At 40.8% G+C, this 17,645-nt stretch overlaps 1 protein-coding gene across 3 annotated transcripts in view; it reads right to left on the reverse strand.

Moving 5' to 3' along the window:
• The window catches only part of celsr3 (cadherin, EGF LAG seven-pass G-type receptor 3), a 125,575-nt gene that overhangs the window by 61,410 nt on the left and 46,520 nt on the right, over positions 1–17,645 (reverse strand). For 2 of the 3 annotated variants that reach the window (XM_004554002.5, XM_004554000.5), the window contains exons 4-8: positions 11,281–11,503; positions 3,313–3,428; positions 2,866–2,954; positions 2,565–2,579; positions 2,040–2,197 (exon numbers count right to left, since the gene is read on the reverse strand). In XM_004554002.5, the coding sequence (XP_004554059.3) occupies positions 2,040–2,197; positions 2,565–2,579; positions 2,866–2,954; positions 3,313–3,428; positions 11,281–11,503 (601 nt within the window). The remainder of the gene's footprint in view (positions 1–2,039; positions 2,198–2,564; positions 2,580–2,865; positions 2,955–3,312; positions 3,429–11,280; positions 11,504–17,645) is intronic. The other variant, XM_004554001.5, reaches the window with a different exon arrangement.

The following is a 17,645-nucleotide window of genomic DNA, read 5'->3' on the forward strand; positions in this document are numbered from 1 at the left end:
TTGTTAGTATATATGGAGACATTCGTTGGTTAGACACACACAAACTGTAGCTGAGAAAGAATGAACAAAAGTTCGACAAGGTCAGATGGAACAGGCAGTGCAACGCATTTAAAACCAACAATTTGGATCTTTTAGTCACACCTAAGAGATTGTGTGTGTGAGACGGAGAGACGAGCGGAGATAATGAAAAGAAACGAACATATCCGTGTAGCAGAATGAGACGCCTGGTAACAAGACCATCAGAGAGATACAGACAGACATGAAGGAGCATAGAGACGTCAAAGAGTCGTGCCTCATTAAAGCCTTGAGTCCCCCGCATAGTTCCCCTACCGTCACCTCATCACCCTGATCGTTACTTTAAAATCCTGTCAGATTTCTAAACTTTCAGCGCGTTTTTTAACGTTTTTTAACATGTAACACCTTTCTGTTTTCTTTTCAAAATATTGATCTCTGCTGTAGGTAATTTTTACAAGCCTGGATAAATATTTTGTTTAAACTTTAGCATTTCAGATGTATGAAACTTTAATTGGTAATTAAGCGAACACAGACATGCTCGGTGAATGCATGTATCTCCCAATGTAATGCTGCTACCCTCAGTCACTTCACACACTCACTTTACCTTTAGATAGCTTAAAAAGCTACCAGCTGGCCAGCATGTTGCTCATAGCTGCACATAATGACCAGCTTTATTGGTTTTCTACTCAGTGGAAATTGTCTTTGAATATCTGTTAAGCCTCTGTTCAGTTACAGATTATGTTTAATGAAAGATGTCTTTGCAAAGAAGCTGGCAAATCCTGTGCAAACACCTCCCACAGCTCTGGGTCAGTTACTATTCATCCTTTCATTTGCAATGCTGATGGCAAAAGAACAAATTTACCTGCAGGAATTCATCCTAAGGTTCTTTTTTTTTTAAATGAATCATTCAGTATTTATTTATCATTTTGACCAAAAAATTTCATAGATTCATTTCATGTTAAAATTAGTTATCTCAGTATGAATATACCAAAGTTTATGCTATAGAACAAGCTACAGTATTACACTGTAGTCCTCCTACGCTCTGCTTCAACGTCTTAAAACTGAGAAATTTAAGTCTCCGAATTTAAGAGCCTGAATTCAGTCAAACGGTTGTGATAAAAGCTAAAGGATGCGATACTTATGCTTCCTCTCCAGCTTTGCCACAATGCCTCTCTTACAGCGCTAAAAGCAAGCAAACCCAGCTTACATTAGCTAGAAACTGAGTCACCCGATCACTCAAGTCAGCAAACGGCTGTTTCCCACCGAAAATGAAGATTCAAAAGTGAGCTGCGTATTGTATCTGTTGTATCTGAGCAGTTTGTATCTGATATTAGCATACTGATACAGCATAAACACTGATCTCAAAGTCATGGCGTGTGCCAGAAAGTACTCCTAGCATGATGGCGCAGGACAGTCTTTTGTACATTAGCTCACACATATTTTAAAACACAGTATGAGGTAGGGCGTTTTCACACCTAAAGTTTGTTTACTCTGGTCCAAATCAGTTGATGAGCTTGTAAACTTGTAGCTTTTCCCCGCAAATTAGTTTCTTTCCATATTGAGGAAAATCCAAATGAACCAAAATGCGTCACTACAAATTACATGAGAATGTTCACCAATGTTAGCCAGATGTTGTACTGGTCATCTACAGTACTTTGCTACATCCCAGATTGCAAGTTTTTTTTAGCTCAAGCTTGATATTTTCTATTCAGTAATGCCTGAAATGAGTGACTGAGTCCAGAAAGTCAGCAGGAAAGTGTTTACAGAACACATACCCATCCCATATACTTCTATAGGACCTTAAGCTGTTTTGTAACACTGTCTGGCTGCCTTCAGATAGAAAGCAGGTATACGGCACTTGCATTTGCACTTTTTCCTTTTTACAGTTTTCTGTAATTTGCATCCATTTTTTGTACCGTCAATGGTTATGACTGAGAAACCGGCTGACATTGGTATATGACCATTAGAAGTTTGGGTCCCAGCAAAGTGTTGCAATTAAGAAGTGAAAAAAGAAAAAAACTTACTTCTTACTGCTGGTTTGTTTGCCCTGTGCAGCACAGCTGTAATTTCCAAGCTGCGTACCAAAGCGAAGTGACAAGGCTGTATCACAGTCATCAACGCTCACCACAGCAATCTTCTCATCTGACGGACCCTGAGCCTCACCACTCATACTGCGCTTGGGCTGGACATCCAGACACAGTCCAAAGAAACAGAAAACCAGTCAAGATTCAAGAAATACAAGAGCATTCACTAAATCTAGAGTTTTCGTCATTGCATTGAAACACTACATCAGATACGAAATAGCAGTAAACACATGAGATTAGTATTTACACAAATACTTTGCACAATGACAGGAAGAAAAAAGGGAGAAGCTGTGGTTAGTAGGACATACAGGAAAAAAAAAACAAACACATGGGCAAGAGAACAGACTAAGAGCAGAAAGACAGCGCATTCATTCTCCTTACTGTCTGCTGGTGAAAGAAAGGAGGAGCAAAAGAAGCTAAGAAAGGAGAAAGTGTATATGCGCTCTGACACACGCTCATACTCACATAACGTGTAGCAGGCTGAGGAAAATAAAAGAACATGAAGAAAATTAAAGGAGATGTGCGGCGAATATGCATGAATAAAAATGATGACACGCAAACACCCACATAGTCGTGTAGACACAAATACTTTGGCTCAATTCAAAGTGCTTCGTCGGCTCGAAGGCTGAGAAACTATTCTGCCCACGCATCAAAAGTACCAATAAAAACAAGTCAAATTTACAAAGTGCAAAAGTACATCAAGAATCCAAAGTGGAAGCTCAAATGCAAGGATCACAATGAAGATGGGATTGGGATGTAAACCCACCTTGTTGTAGTAGTGGATGTGAACTGTATGCCAGTTACCATCGCTCACACCCCCTGGCAGGAAGGGACTCACCTGGGTGGATGACTCACCTACAGACGGGTAAATGAAGAATATGCCATTAAAATGAATTCAAATGTAGCTCTTATGGGTCTCCTCTTTTTTTAAGGGTGTCGATGCTCCAAATATATCGACTTTATTTACAATGACCCCAAAACCTCTGTAAGAACTGTTTGCAAAGACCAAATCAGCAGCATTCATTACCTGAATCCACTCTTAGATAAACAGATTTTTGTGTCTCAGGAGGAACGCTTGTTTTTACAGGCCTGCTGCACATGTTCATGGGTCAAAAGAAAAGCAAACAACAACAGCAGACATATGGTCTCTGTTTATAGAGCACAAATTTCACGCAAACAAAACCAAACAAGAGTGCACATAAAGATACAATACCTGTGGAGTATTTGAACACCACTTGTCCTTCTTGGATCTCTAAGGCAATGAAGTCATGTTTCTCGTTAAAGCGTCCATTATAGAAGAGAAGACCACTGTTCTCCAGAGTGGCAAATCTAAAAGACGGATGTACATAGAAATTTGAAGTTTATTGACAAATGCTGTATGCAGTAGAGAATTTATTAACACAGCCATGGTAAAAACAAAACTGTTAGGTAAGGAGTGAAAGACTAAGTACACCCTTAATGCTTAGCATCGATGATCAAATTGTGATGATCAGTGATTAATTGATCATCATAATCAGTATGACTACCGCTATAAAAGTAGAAGTTTTGGCAGTTTGTTGGTCTGAAGCATTGGGGTGTATCAACGCAATGCCAAACACGAAGGACATCAGCAACGATTGTAAAGAAGCAACTGTTTCTGCCCATCAGCCTCTGAAGCATTAAAGCATTAAAAGGCCTTATCCAAGCATACACAGAGAAAGATTATTCACAAGTGGAAAACATTCAAGACAGCTGAGAATCTTTGATGTGCAGGAGTGGACATAACCGGAAATTCATCCAGACTGCGTCATGCTCAGAGAAATTGCAAAAACCCAAGAGGTACAGGCCTCAGTTAGCATGTTAAATATTAACATTCATGACAGTATAATTAGAAAAAGACTGAACTAGTATGGATGTTTGGAAGGGCTGCCAAGAGAAAGTCTTGTCTGTCTAAAAAGAACATGGCAGCCCGGCTTATGTTTGCAGACCTGCCAAACCTAGAAAGTCAAAGAGAAAGCCAAATATCAGCACCTCATACCAACTGGGGACTTGCTTTGAAGCTGCCAAAAAAAAAGCATTCTGGATTAATTCTTGTTAAATACATAATGACGTGGTGTAATATGTCATGCACTGTTGTGCATTTAAGGTTGTTGTTATGGTCTGTGGCAGTGTTGGGGAGTAACGGAATACATGTACCGCCGTTACGTATTTAAAATACAAAATATGAGTAACTGTATTCCGTTACAGTTGCCGTTTAAAAAGGTGGTATTTAGAATACAGTTACTTTGTTGAAATAAATGGATTACACTGCGGTACTTGAGCAGGTAGATGATGGCGTCCTCGGAACAGAGGACGCCATCATCTACCTGCTCAATCGTGTCTACACCCATCTGGACCAGCCGGCGAGCACTGTGAGGGTCATGTTTTTTGACTTTTCCAGTGCTTTCAACACCATCAGGCCGATCCTCCTGGGTGATAAGTTAGCAGCGATGCAGGTGGATGCTTCTCTGGTGTCCTGGATTGTTGATTACCTGACAGGAAGACCACAATATGTACGTCTCCCACAGTGTGTGTCTGACAAGGTGATTAGCAACACAGGGGCACCACAGGGGACTGTCCTCTCCCCCTTCCTCTTCACCCTCTACACCACAGACTTCAGCCACTGCACAGAGACCTGCCATCTTCAGAAGTTTTCTGATGACTCTGCGGTGGTTGGATGCATCAGCAGGGATGATGAGACAGAGTACCGGGCTGTGGTCGACTCCTTTGTCACGTGGTGTGAGCAGAATCATCTGCAGCTCAACGTGGCAAAGACCAAGGAACTGATCGTGGACTTCAGGAAGACCAGGAAACACTTGACCCCTGTTTCAATCCAGGGGGTCAGTGTTGACATTGTGGAGGACTATAAATACCTTGGAGTACACATTGACAATAAACTGGACTGGGCTAAAAACACCACAGCACTTTACAGGAAGGGCCAGAGTCGTCTCTATTTTTTGAGGCGACTGAGGTCCTTCAACATCTGCCAGAAAATGCTGAGGATTTTCTATGAGTCTGTGGTGGCCAGTGCGATCCTCTATGCTGTTGCATGCTGGGGGAGCAGGCTGAGGGTCGCAGATGCCAACAGACTTAATAAACTGATCCGTAAGGCCAGCAATGTTGTGGGGATGGAGCTGGACTCCCTCAAGGTGGTGTCGGAGAGGCGGATGCTGTCCAAGATAAAGACAATGTTGGATAACACCTCCCACCCACTCCATGACATGTTGGTCAGTCACAGGAGCTCGTTCAGTGAGAGACTGAGATTACCGAAAAGCACCACTGAACGACACAGGAAATCATTCCTGCCTGTGGCCATCTCCCTGTACAACGCATCCACTTAACACACTGTTTGCTGCTACAACTACACATGTTTCTTTTCCAAATATTTATTTATAAGTGACTTATGTATGTATGTATGTATATATATGTATATATTGTACTATTCTTAGTTAGCGTATTGTCTGTCTTGTCTTAATGTTGGTTTAAAATGGAGCACTGTAACAAAAAATAATTTCCCCCAGGGATCAATAAAGTATTCTGATTCTGATTCTGACACTTTCCTGTTTCATATTGTCGCGGGTCAGGACTGTTTGGGTTTTGTTTGACAGCTATGCTCTTTGTTCCAGGCGGCAGCGTTACGGTTGCCATGGTTACAGGGCGACGCTCTCTCTCTGCGACTGTGTGTTTCCTGGGTGAGAGAGCGCCTTTTGTTGTTGTTGTTGTTGTGCTAAGCTAACAGGCAGAATGCTACAAGCATAGCTCTAAAGAATGTAGCATCATGGGCAGTGTAGTCCGTGCTACAGGGAGAATGGACTGCCATACACGTTAATGTGTCTGTGAGCGAGGGAGGGAGAAAAAGGCAAAGTACGAGTTGTCATCGAGCAAAAACGGGAGCTGGAAGCATGTAAATATAATAATAACCACTGCAGCCAAGAAGAGTGCCTGACGAGCCCAGTTGTAAGTAAGCTATTAAGACTCGACTGTACACCGTGTTCGTGTTTTCCTCCGAAACAATAAGTTCCGTTGGAGCAGTCTTTCAACGCCTCTCTCTGTCTCTCGCAAGAAAAGTTGACCCACACAACAAAGTAAAGCTATTTTTCGGCTACGAGCCGACAGGGACCCCGCCGTATTAGTCAGAGGTCCGTTTACTACAGTTCGGAGTCGCGGACCTTCAGTAATAGTAATAAATCACACAGCAATAGTACATTCACGTTGTTGTAAAAAGCATGATAATATATTAAGTAATCCAAAGTATTCAGAATACGTTACTGTCATTGAGTAACGTAACGGAATGCGTTACAGATTACATTTTGGGGCATGTAATCTGTATTCTGTAATGGAATACATTTTAAAAGTAACCTTCCCAACACTGGTCTGTGGGATGAACAGGCCAAGTGTTATGTTGAGGACCCAAATGTAGGTGCTTGGAGACGAAATAATCTTAACAAAAGGCGAGCTGTTTATTAGGCTGAATGATCCACAAACCAAAAGTAAGCAGAAAATGCAAAAGGAACTGAAAACTTCTAAACAATGAAGACACTTAGAAAGACATTAGGCAGCACAAGGACCCAGAATCACTGGGAAAATGAGCTGATGCTCCAACAAAGGACAAAGGGAGACCGGCACATATATACACAGGAGAGTGATTAGGGGAGTGAAGTCAGCTGGGAAACACAGCAGGAACAAATTAGGCATAACGAGACAAGGGAAGCAAAACTAAACATAAAGCACAGAGATGAGTGACTATCAAAATAAAACAGGAAGTAACTAATATAAGGACCAGGATTAAGACAGATTAGCTTGACACATACAAAAGAGCAAACTGACACAAAGACAAGACTGACTCAACATGATATTAAAGGCAAAAACACAGAAAAGAAGCTAAGAGGACAGGGAGAGAACTAAGAAACCTAACGTAATTTGTGACTATACCAGATACATAAAATAATACAACAGGAAACTGATGGGGATTCAAAAACTCAAAAGGACAAGAAAACCAAAGACAGAAACAAAAACCTACTTTCAAAGTACAAAACAATAATGAATTAGGAAGATTTGAAAGTCCAAAACACAACGACCCCAGACCACAACAGCTATATTTAAATAATTTTAAAGCCTGATCAGAATTTTTATTACCTTAGAATTGATAGAGGGTGTACTCTCTTTTTACCATGGCTGTACATTTTTATATGCATGCAGAGAGAATATGACACATTTTAAATTATATTTTTCACTCCGATACAGGAAGAAACAGAAACAAAAAACTATCTCAGACACAGCAGAACAAAAATGACTCCTGGCTAGTGCGGAAGAACAAAAGGTATTCAGACTATGCCAGAGTTAATAAACCATACTGCTGGAGTCTTCCTCTCCCTCAGCTGCTCAGACGCAAATAAAAAGTCTATTTTGCACAGAACAGATGAGAAATACTCTGTCCTGGTGGCAAGACAGAAAAGATTCTCACTGCATAAAATGTCCACGTTAAAAAGTACTGAGATGTTGTTTTAAACATGATACCACAACAGTTTGCCTGTTTTTACTATTCCCTTCAACTAAGCGCCTCAATTGTAAAATCGTACACTGCAATTTGTAGGCAGGTGACAAATAGCACCTGCAGGGAAATTTTTATTCAAGGTTTCTCTACTTTCAGTGAGGTTCAGTGGTGTCACAAATCGGATCCAGCCCAACTCCGCTAGACAGTCAAATAAATCCAGTGCACAGATGCAGGAGGTCAGGTTCAGCTACAGGAAAGAAGCCCTAGAGCAGCATGGTTATAAATGTCTGCCTTTCAAACGGTTTTAAGTTGTTGAAGAAAAATATTCTTCTACTGTTTCCTATCTTGTTGAGTTAAAATTATCATATCTGCATTTTATTTTCCTGATTTAAATTCCAATGGAAATCATTCCTGCACTATAGAATTGTAAGGAAATAAGAGCATCTTATCGCCGTTCTGGTGAATCTGAGGACGCTGCCATTGTCTAAAATAAACCCAGGGTTTCTGGTTAGCAAATATGTGCCTTCTTTGTATGGATTTGCTGTCGCTCCGACTGCACTGTGCCAAAATATCTAGTATGCATATCTAATATATCCGTGCCACCAGAAATAGCTAAAAAATAATAATAATAATAAAATTGTAACCTTAGCTTTGATAGAGTAACTGGAGATAATGTGTGGAGTCAGCCAAGCGGAGACACAGAGGAGCCGAAGGAGTAAATAAATGCAAAGAAGCATGCTTTATATGTTCAGCAGGTCTGTTTTTGTCAGTGTTATTGCTGTTTGTGAAATTCATTACGTGCCGCCAAGAACTGCATTAAACAAATTAATATGATGTGACTTATTCCCAAAAGCAATAAACTACAAGATGGAATCATGTGTTTATGATCATTTCTATTCCTTAAACTCGGTTAGCTTAGCAGTCAATTTCAAGCAGAGCTGAAGAAAAGAAAACAAACGCTGTCAGAAACACACATGCACACACTCTCTCTCATGCAACTGCCTTTCAAATGCATTAAAAACTTGAGCTCAAGTCATGGCAGTGGTTTCATATTCATAGAGAGCAGAGTCATATTGTCGCTTATGCTTTCATATGTAGTTAGATCTATAGAAATCTAAAAAAGGCATCTTGTGGAGGGAAGTCTATTTTGCCCTCAATTAACACATGAAACAGGAGCTTAAATTTAAAACATGTTTATCTATTTTCATAATAATTTGTTTTCCATATAGTTTATGTCCCTCCTATACTGTACATAAAAGATGGACGTAGCCAATGTGATGTCACACATTAGCTTGTTAGTCTTTCCCTTGAAGCTTCAGGATTAGCATGTAGGAAGCTGCCATATTATTCACATGGAGCCAAAAGTAAACATATTTGGATGGCAGTATGAAGCCGTAAGTTCTCAGCTAATGGAAATATGAGACCAGATGGCAACCACCAAGTAATTATTTCCCCACCAGTTGTAAATGGTTACTGCTATTTAGTAACATGTTAATAAAATACTGGAATTTTCTTCATGAAAACTGGAGCACAGACCTCTGGCACTGTGGTACCACTGTGCACAAAGCAAACCATGTTATTTATTTGAATTTAATTCCATTTAAAATGTGACTACACCCAATGATTTAAGACTTATTACAGTTTAACAAAAACTAATAAAAGACCATTCTAAATAAAATAAAAAAAATCATCAAGGGGGATTTTAACTAGAAACCAAAGCTGCTTTTTGTACCAAGTTTTAAAGTTCTCAGACTCCAGTGGCAACTCAAGGAACTGCAGTTTTTTGGCACTTTGCCGGCTTCATTTTTCAGTCTTGCTGCTTGGTGCTGCCATAAAGCAGAACTACACACTAAGAACAAAACTCACAGATCTGTCTGGGTTTGAACGAATGTGAAAGCATGGTGCTGAAAAAGACCACACATTATTTTCTCAAGAAGTCCTTGATTAAAATTACTGAAAGAAAATGGAAGATTAACTCCTTTCTATACACAGATTTTTCCACCCAGCGTGGGACTCTTTTAAACCAACAACAACACACAGAGAAATGTTAACACGATACCTGCTAAATGCTCATAAAGCAAGCTTCTCTGAAAAAAAAGAAAACATGCCCTTCATGCTTCATTCCTTAACTTAACTAATGGTGACCACAAATCAACAGAAGAAACCACATGTAGTGCTTTTATGCACCAATAATGCTCATTTAGCAAGCAATACAGTGACCGCAATGTCTCACTGCAACTACTCCATGGTAGCCACATCAGCTTAGCAACAACCCCATGGGCAACATCACCCTAGCAACTATCATTAGACGACATCACCCATGGCAACCATCCATCCCATAACCCTGCCTGACCACTCTTAAGCACCACTTCAATTCTCTTGTGGGCTTTGTATGTCTAGAGGCAAGCAGCAACTGAAAAATGATTTTGGATGGGTAAAAGGAGTCACTGACCTCTGCCACAACATTAGCATTACATATATGCTCAGGCAGAAAGTGTTAACTCAAATAAAAACATGCTGCAAGCGAGCCAAGCAAAATGGAAAGATTTGCAAAAATTCTCTTGTAGGTAAAGTCAGTGCCACGGTTTAATTTACAATCTTAGTAAATAAAAAAATTATGATGACTTGTGTAGAAATGCTGTGAGATTCTTGAAACCTTGGCCAAAATCTTGCGGCAAATGTGCCCCATACACATTTGTACACGCATGATTAAAAGAATGTACACAGTCTGTGCCTGGTAAGGTAAAACATGCCAGGACATCATGTGGCTCCACTGTGGTGGACTACACGTCAGCCTACCCTAACAAGCAAAAGATTCCCTTTTTTAACCTAAGGAGGAGACACAAATCTCTTGGGGGTTGTGTGAGGAAAGGTATCTATTGTAAAAACCAAACATGCAGTTACCCGCTGTGATGACTCACGATGAGGGAGCAGCTGAAAGTTGTGTTTACATATCAGGACATATTAAAAAAATATTCTGGTCCTAACCAGGGCTCAAATATAACCTCACATGAACAAAACTCAATTCATCAGCCCTGTACCATCATGCTTGATGAGGTGGTGTTTGTCCTGATATGCTGTGCTAACATTAGCTGCTTACTTAACATTTTACCTTCTCATTCATACATAGTCACTTCTTCCCCAAAAAATCAAGCCGTAATGCTAAACTCAAAGTTTCAAAAGTGGGAACGTGACATCATGGTGCCATGGCCTTCTTTCGTATACAGTCTGTGGTTTTAGTTATTAATTGGGCACTTTAAATTAATAGCCCTACTGACTAAGAAGCATGTTTTTTTCTGAGTTGGTTCCAACCATGAAGTCATTTCCTTTCAGAGCTTTTTGCAGCAGGATAGTCAGATGGAAGATAAGAACATAGAAGAGAAAGAAAGACAGCAAAGCACAGCAGATGGGATTAAATGGAGAAGCAATGCTTTTAAAGAAGCGAGGTAGAGGGAGGATACAGGGAAGCCATAAATAAAAGGATCACTCTCCAAGATGGAGATGATATAATTTTAAAAAACAGCTTAAAGAAAAGTGGAGACACTATAAGAGGAAATCAGAGAATGATCCATCCTGCTATATCTGATGGAAGCTGAAAGAAGAGACAAAAAAATAATAGAGAAGAAGAGAGGAAAGGAAATGACAGAATGTTTACTCAAGACTACTCACGTTAACGAGATGGAGAGGTGAAATCTCTGTCTGAGCCCCCGGAACATGACAAAGGACTTGGGTGGGAAGGACCGAGCGGTGACGGTGCAGTACGGTCGCTCATAGGCTCCTGCCGGGCACTCGCATCGGAAACCCCCACCCGAAAGCTCCCGGCACGTCCCTCCGTTACGACACACACCTGGCATGCACCTGCCCTGCCGGTGGTCAAACTCACAACGATCACCTGAAACAGAAAAAACCCCCACAATGTTAGTGTTAGCCAACCAAAGCGACCATAAAAGCCGTAAATCTCTCAGTAGTTAGTCTAACTTTCGCTCAAAGTTTCTGTATATATGCAGAAATATCAATGCAACAGATTCTGACAAAAATAAACATTCTTGGTATTTATGAACATTTCCACCATTGTTTTCTGCACCAATTTAAAAGGCTAACATCAAATAAACAAATAAATAAATAAATTCCCATCAGTATCCTGCCACTTTTGCCATTTCAAAGCGTGTTTCACAGGCAATTAATATTCACGGGATCTGACCTCACTGCTCCCATTGGCAGGTCTGTCAAAACACACAGGTGCTGTGCGACAAAACAATGTTCAGAGCAGCAGAGCACAACTGAAAAATCCACTAAACCTCCAGTGCAACAAATCCCTGATTAAAGTTGAAATAAAACACTTTAAATAATTTACCGATCTGAGCATGGTGGGGATAATGAGCGGGAAATATGCGCCACGGTTTAAGTTTTTCTCAACATGCTGTAAGTATTACAGCAATATTTTGTGTGAATACAGCTTGTTTTATTCTCCCACAGTAAAATCAAAAATGCACTTCCTGTTCATTTATACTAAGCTGTTTTCTGTTTTCAGTTTACTCCCTTGCTTTACTCCCTCATGGTTTAAGTGAGAAAATGTTCAAAATTACTCATACAGACCGCACATAAAACACAAACTTTCAGATAGTTTTAGAATTTATGCATAGTCAGTGTGTTACAGTGAAGTTAGAGTCTGAGTTTGATTAAAGAGATTTGCTTCATAGTGCTGTATCATCACCTTTTAATGCATTCGCTGGAGACAGGGTGGGCTGTGTTTGTCTCATCAATGTTGACAGGTAGCTGTAATATTATTGGAAAAGCAGGAGAGTTTCTAGCAACACCACTTGAGTTTTTTTTAAAATCACCAATATTTTGACCTGACCTTTTAGAATTCGGGGGCTAAGCACTAAAGTAACAATGTCTTATATTCAATCTAACTCCAAAAGAGGCTGAAACATATAGTGAGACATGCGCAAACTCTCTACAACCCTGTAATGCCAAACATCAAAAATAAATTGCACAATGCATTTTTAGGCAATAAACTACTCAAATGTAGCAATAAACACCTCAGTTTAAAAACAAATGTCTGGCAATCATTAGGCTTTACAGGGTTAAATAGGCAGATTTGGCACATGTTCGTAAACGCAAATATCTACTCAGCAACTCAGCGCATTTATGCATGTAGACTTGGTTCAAGACGACTTGTTGAAGCTCAAATTGAGCATCAGAACGGGGAAGAAAGTGAGTCTGGCGTGGTTGTTGGCTCCAGACTGGCTGTTCTGAGTATTTTAGAAACTGCTGATCTGCTGCAATTTTATATATCCTGTGGCAAAGCTCAAATCAACTGCGATGCTATCTAGTCAGTATGGAACTAAATATGTGTAATTTTCCAGCACCTTGTTGAGTCTATGCCATGAAGAATAATGGCAGTTCTGAAGGCAAAAGGAGATCCAACCCAGTCTTGGCAAAGTGTACCTAATAAAGTGGTTGGTAAGTGTATATCATTATGAATAATCAAAATAAATATTTCAGTGAGACCAGGGTGTGATTGGCTGAGGGAAATGCTCTTCCCACTCCTCCCACTCCGGTCTGCATGTTCCTGCCTCTGCTAAATTTTTTTTTTTACCCCCGCTGGGGAGGGAAGAGTGCTGTGACACATTAGTGTGCCAAGTCATTTCAGATATTTATTGACTCTCAAGGTCTGAAAGTCTGCTGGTGAACTCGGGAAAAACATGTTTTTTCTATTTTTTTTCCCATAAATTGCCTCCTGAGTAAGAAAATACAGGGCCTAATATACAGTAGAAACAACAATGATGCATAACAACAACATCACTGTACTGCAGCTAAACTTTACTGCTCTTCAGCATAAAATTACAACTTTAAATTTTTTACTAAAGCAGCTAACAAGAGGCCTTATGGTTAATGGTATCACACTTTTTCATTACATTAACTCAAACGTGTGGTGTATTCCTCTGGCTATCACGGGGTCCAGCATGTTAAGTGTGAGCCTGGTTAGGACTACTGCAGTGACTGCACAGAGGTAGTAGTGCAATAATAGGCTAAAATGATTGCAAACTGGCATTTTTAGTCAGCGCCTGTGGATATACCAAAATACTGTCTGAGAAGACGCCTTCTCTTCTACAGCCTCCAGAAATCTGACTGAATTTTTCCATCACAGCAATCATCCAAAGCACACTGCCAAAGTCACACAAGAGTTTCTTAAGGAAGAAAAAAATATTAGCTGTCCAAGTATGTAACCTGACTTGAATACAAAAGAAACATTGGGGATATTATAAACTGAAATAAAAAAGGTTTCTGAAGAAAGAGTTTAGAAAAAGTAAATTACATGAAGTTCCTGTTTTAGGAACCCTCAGATTTTAATTCTGCAAAGGGGCACAGGCAATAATAAATACTTAAAGGGCATATAATTTAAATTAGGATAACATTGTACATTAAGCTCTGATCATCATCATATATGATTGACAGTGAAATGAATCAGAGAAACGTAGCTTTCACGCTCACCGCTGCTGGTTTGTGCAGGTTCATTACCCTCGGCACAGGACTTATACAGTGGGGCAAAAAAGTATTTAGTCAGCAACCGATTGTGCAAGTTCCCCCACCTAAAATGATGACAGAGGTCAGTAATTTGCACCAGAGGTACACTTCAACTGTGAGAGACAGAATGTGAAAAAAAAATCCATGAATCCACATGGTAGGATTTGTAAAGAATTTATTCTTAAATCAGGGTGGAAAATAAGTATTTGGTCAATAACAAAAATACAACTCAATACTTTGTAACATAACCTTTGTTGGCAATAACAGAGGTCAAACGTTTACTATAGGTCTTTACCAGGTTTGCACACACAGTAGCTGGTATTTTGGCCCATTCCTCCATGCAGATCTTCTCGAGAGCAGTGATGTTTTGGGGCTGTCGCCGAGCAACACGGACTTTCAACTCCCGCCACAGATTTTCTATGGGGTTGCGGTCTGGAGACTGGCTAGGCCACTCCAGGACTTTCAAATGCTTCTTACGGAGCCACTCCTTTGTTGCCCGGGCGGTGTGTTTTGGATCATTGTCATGTTGGAAGACCCAGCCTCGTTTCATCCTCAAAGTTCTCACTGATGGAAGGAGGTTTTGGCTCAAAATCTCACGATACATGTTCCCATTCATTCTGTCCTTAACACGGATCAGTCGTCCTGTCCCCTTGGCAGAAAAACAGCCCCATAGCATGATGTTTCCACCCCCATGCTTCACAGTAGGTATGGTGTTCTTGGGATGCAACTCAGTATTCTTCTTCCTCCAAACACGACGAGTTGAGTTTATACCAAAAAGTTCTACTTTGGTTTCATCTGACCACATGACATTCTCCCAATCCTCTGCTGTATCATCCATGTGCTCTCTGGCAAACTTCAGACGGGCCTGGACATGCACTGGCTTCAGCAGCGGAACACGTCTGGCACTGCGGGATTTGATTCCCTGCCGTTGTAGTGTGTTACTGATGGTGACCTTTGTTACTTTGGTCCCAGCTCTCTGCAGGTCATTCACCAGGTCCCCCCGTGTGGTTCTGGGATCTTTGCTCACCGTTCTCATGATCATTTTGACCCCACGGGATGAGATCTTGCGTGGAGCCCCAGATCGAGGGAGATTATCAGTGGTCTTGTATGTCTTCCATTTTCTGATGATTGCTCCCACAGTTGATTTTTTCACACCAAGCTGCTTGCCTATTGTAGATTCACTCTTCCCAGTCTGGTGCAGGTCTACAATACTTTTCCTGGTGTCCTTCGAAAGCTCTTTGGTCTTGGCCATGGCGGAGTTTGGAGTCTGACTGTTTGAGGCTGTGGACAGGTGTCTTTTATACAGATGATGAGTTCAAACAGGTGCCATTCATACAGGTAACGAGTGGGGGACAGAAAAGCTTCTTACAGAAGACGTTACAGGTCTGTGAGAGCCAGAGATTTTCCTTGTTTGAGGTGACCAAATACTTATTTTCCACCCTAATTTACGAATAAATTCTTTACAAATCCTACCATGTGAATTCATGGATTTTTTTTTCACATTCTGTCTCTCACAGTTGAAGTGTACCTCTGGTGCAAATTACTGACCTCTGTCATCATTTTAAGTGGGAGAACTTGCACAATCGGTGGCTGACTAAATACTTTTTTGCCCCACTGTATATATGTCGCCTGAGAAATGTCTCTCTACAGGTGGTACAATGAAGCTCATGAAAATTACCTTTCCTGTAAAGCAACAGGTCTTTTTCCCATGTTAAAAGTGTAAGTGGCAGTGGCAGATTTCCTTTCCTATCAAGCATTCAACCACATTCATCAAGCGCTTTCGATGTAAATCATTCCCTGATTAGCCGATGGGAACGGCAGGGTGCTGATTCCTGAGAAGCAGTAGTAAGAGTAACTGTTCAAATCAAATCAAATCAAATCACTTTTTATTGTCACATCACATGTGCAGGCACACTGGCACAGCACATGCGAGTGAAATTCTTGTGTGCGAGCCCCACAAGCAACAGAGATGTGCAAACACAACAACACAAACGAGCAAAATACAAGAATGTTGCGCAGGAACTAACATTTACCATCACTCAAACAAACACAAACTGCATGTATTTTTTTTTTTTAAAAACAACAAAATTACAGCTGCAAGATTTCACCTGTCAACAATAAGACTCTGTATAACATTTGGAATTTATGATAGAAAAGGGGGTTGAGGAGGGCAGGGGGGATTTTCTGAATAACAAAAACAACATGAGCAAATCTACAGACGAGAATAAACAGATTTGGCTGCCAGTCAAAGAAGCTCCAGTCTAGAGTGTCTCAAGAGGCATAAACACCCACACAGCACACACACATACACACACACACACACAGAGGCACATATTCAGTCAACCACATAAAAAGGTATGAAGGAATACGCTCTCTCTTTCATGGTTTTCACCTTTCCTGGAGCATATTTGGACACACACATTGTCTGACATTTAGCAGCTACACGCAAAAAACACCCACACCCAGTGGCCTCCACATCACCAGAGCAGACAGGGTTTGAAACTAGCCTTAAGATAGATGGCTCCTTGAGGACCAACTTTAGAACCTGGGGATGGTTTCAAACACACACACACACACACACACACACACACACACACACACACACACACACACACACACACACACACAGACAACCCCAGGGAGATACCAAATAAACAAAACGCAATTCATTATTTTTAACACATAAACACACACACTCAATTTCATTTCCTTTCTTCGATTCTCTTTTTCTCTGTGTCACACGCACACACGGACACACACACACACAAACGTGCAAACACACATGGATCATTGCTCCTGCCCTCGAGGCTGTCGGGTTTTATCGTGTAACTGTCTCTGTTGGCACTATGTTTGCACTGCTTTTAGTTTGTGCCAGCATACCCACTGGCAGACTTCTCACATCTTAGCATTATCGCACACACACAACTAAAAGCACAACAACAATAAATCGTGCGTGTGTAAGTCAATAAACATCCTCACCTTTCAGCAGATACAAATAATATCTGACACACATCACGCACAAACACACAGGAATTTGAGGGTGAGTCATGACCACACACACAAATGCACTGCCAGTCAGTGACACAAAGACAGGAGAAGCTGTAAAAGTCAGTCAGACTTGATACACACTGATACTGACTACGTGTGACGCACACCACATAAACTGAATGACAAACTCTATAACAAAGGAACAGTGATTAAGCATTTTAAGCTCGCAAAAGAATTAGTGATATAATTTGCTAAATATGTCACCTCTCCCCTGCCATTAGTCCTTTCCTCCGCCTCTCCAGCATCCACCTGTCCTCCACTGCATGCACTTTTTCGCCTTGACTTCAAATCCAAACGATAACTTCCCTATCAGTCATTTTAACATCTTTTTCATTTCATCCAACCCGTTTTCCCACAACACCTTCCCCCACGTGCCACCAGGCAGCCGATATCTGCTGGTTTTGGCTGACAAACATACTCTCTCACACACTATCAAATCAGCCTGAGGATGGACA

This window comes from Maylandia zebra, linkage group LG20 (assembly GCF_041146795.1).
Source record: "Maylandia zebra isolate NMK-2024a linkage group LG20, Mzebra_GT3a, whole genome shotgun sequence".
NCBI classification, from domain to species: domain Eukaryota; kingdom Metazoa; phylum Chordata; class Actinopteri; order Cichliformes; family Cichlidae; genus Maylandia; species Maylandia zebra.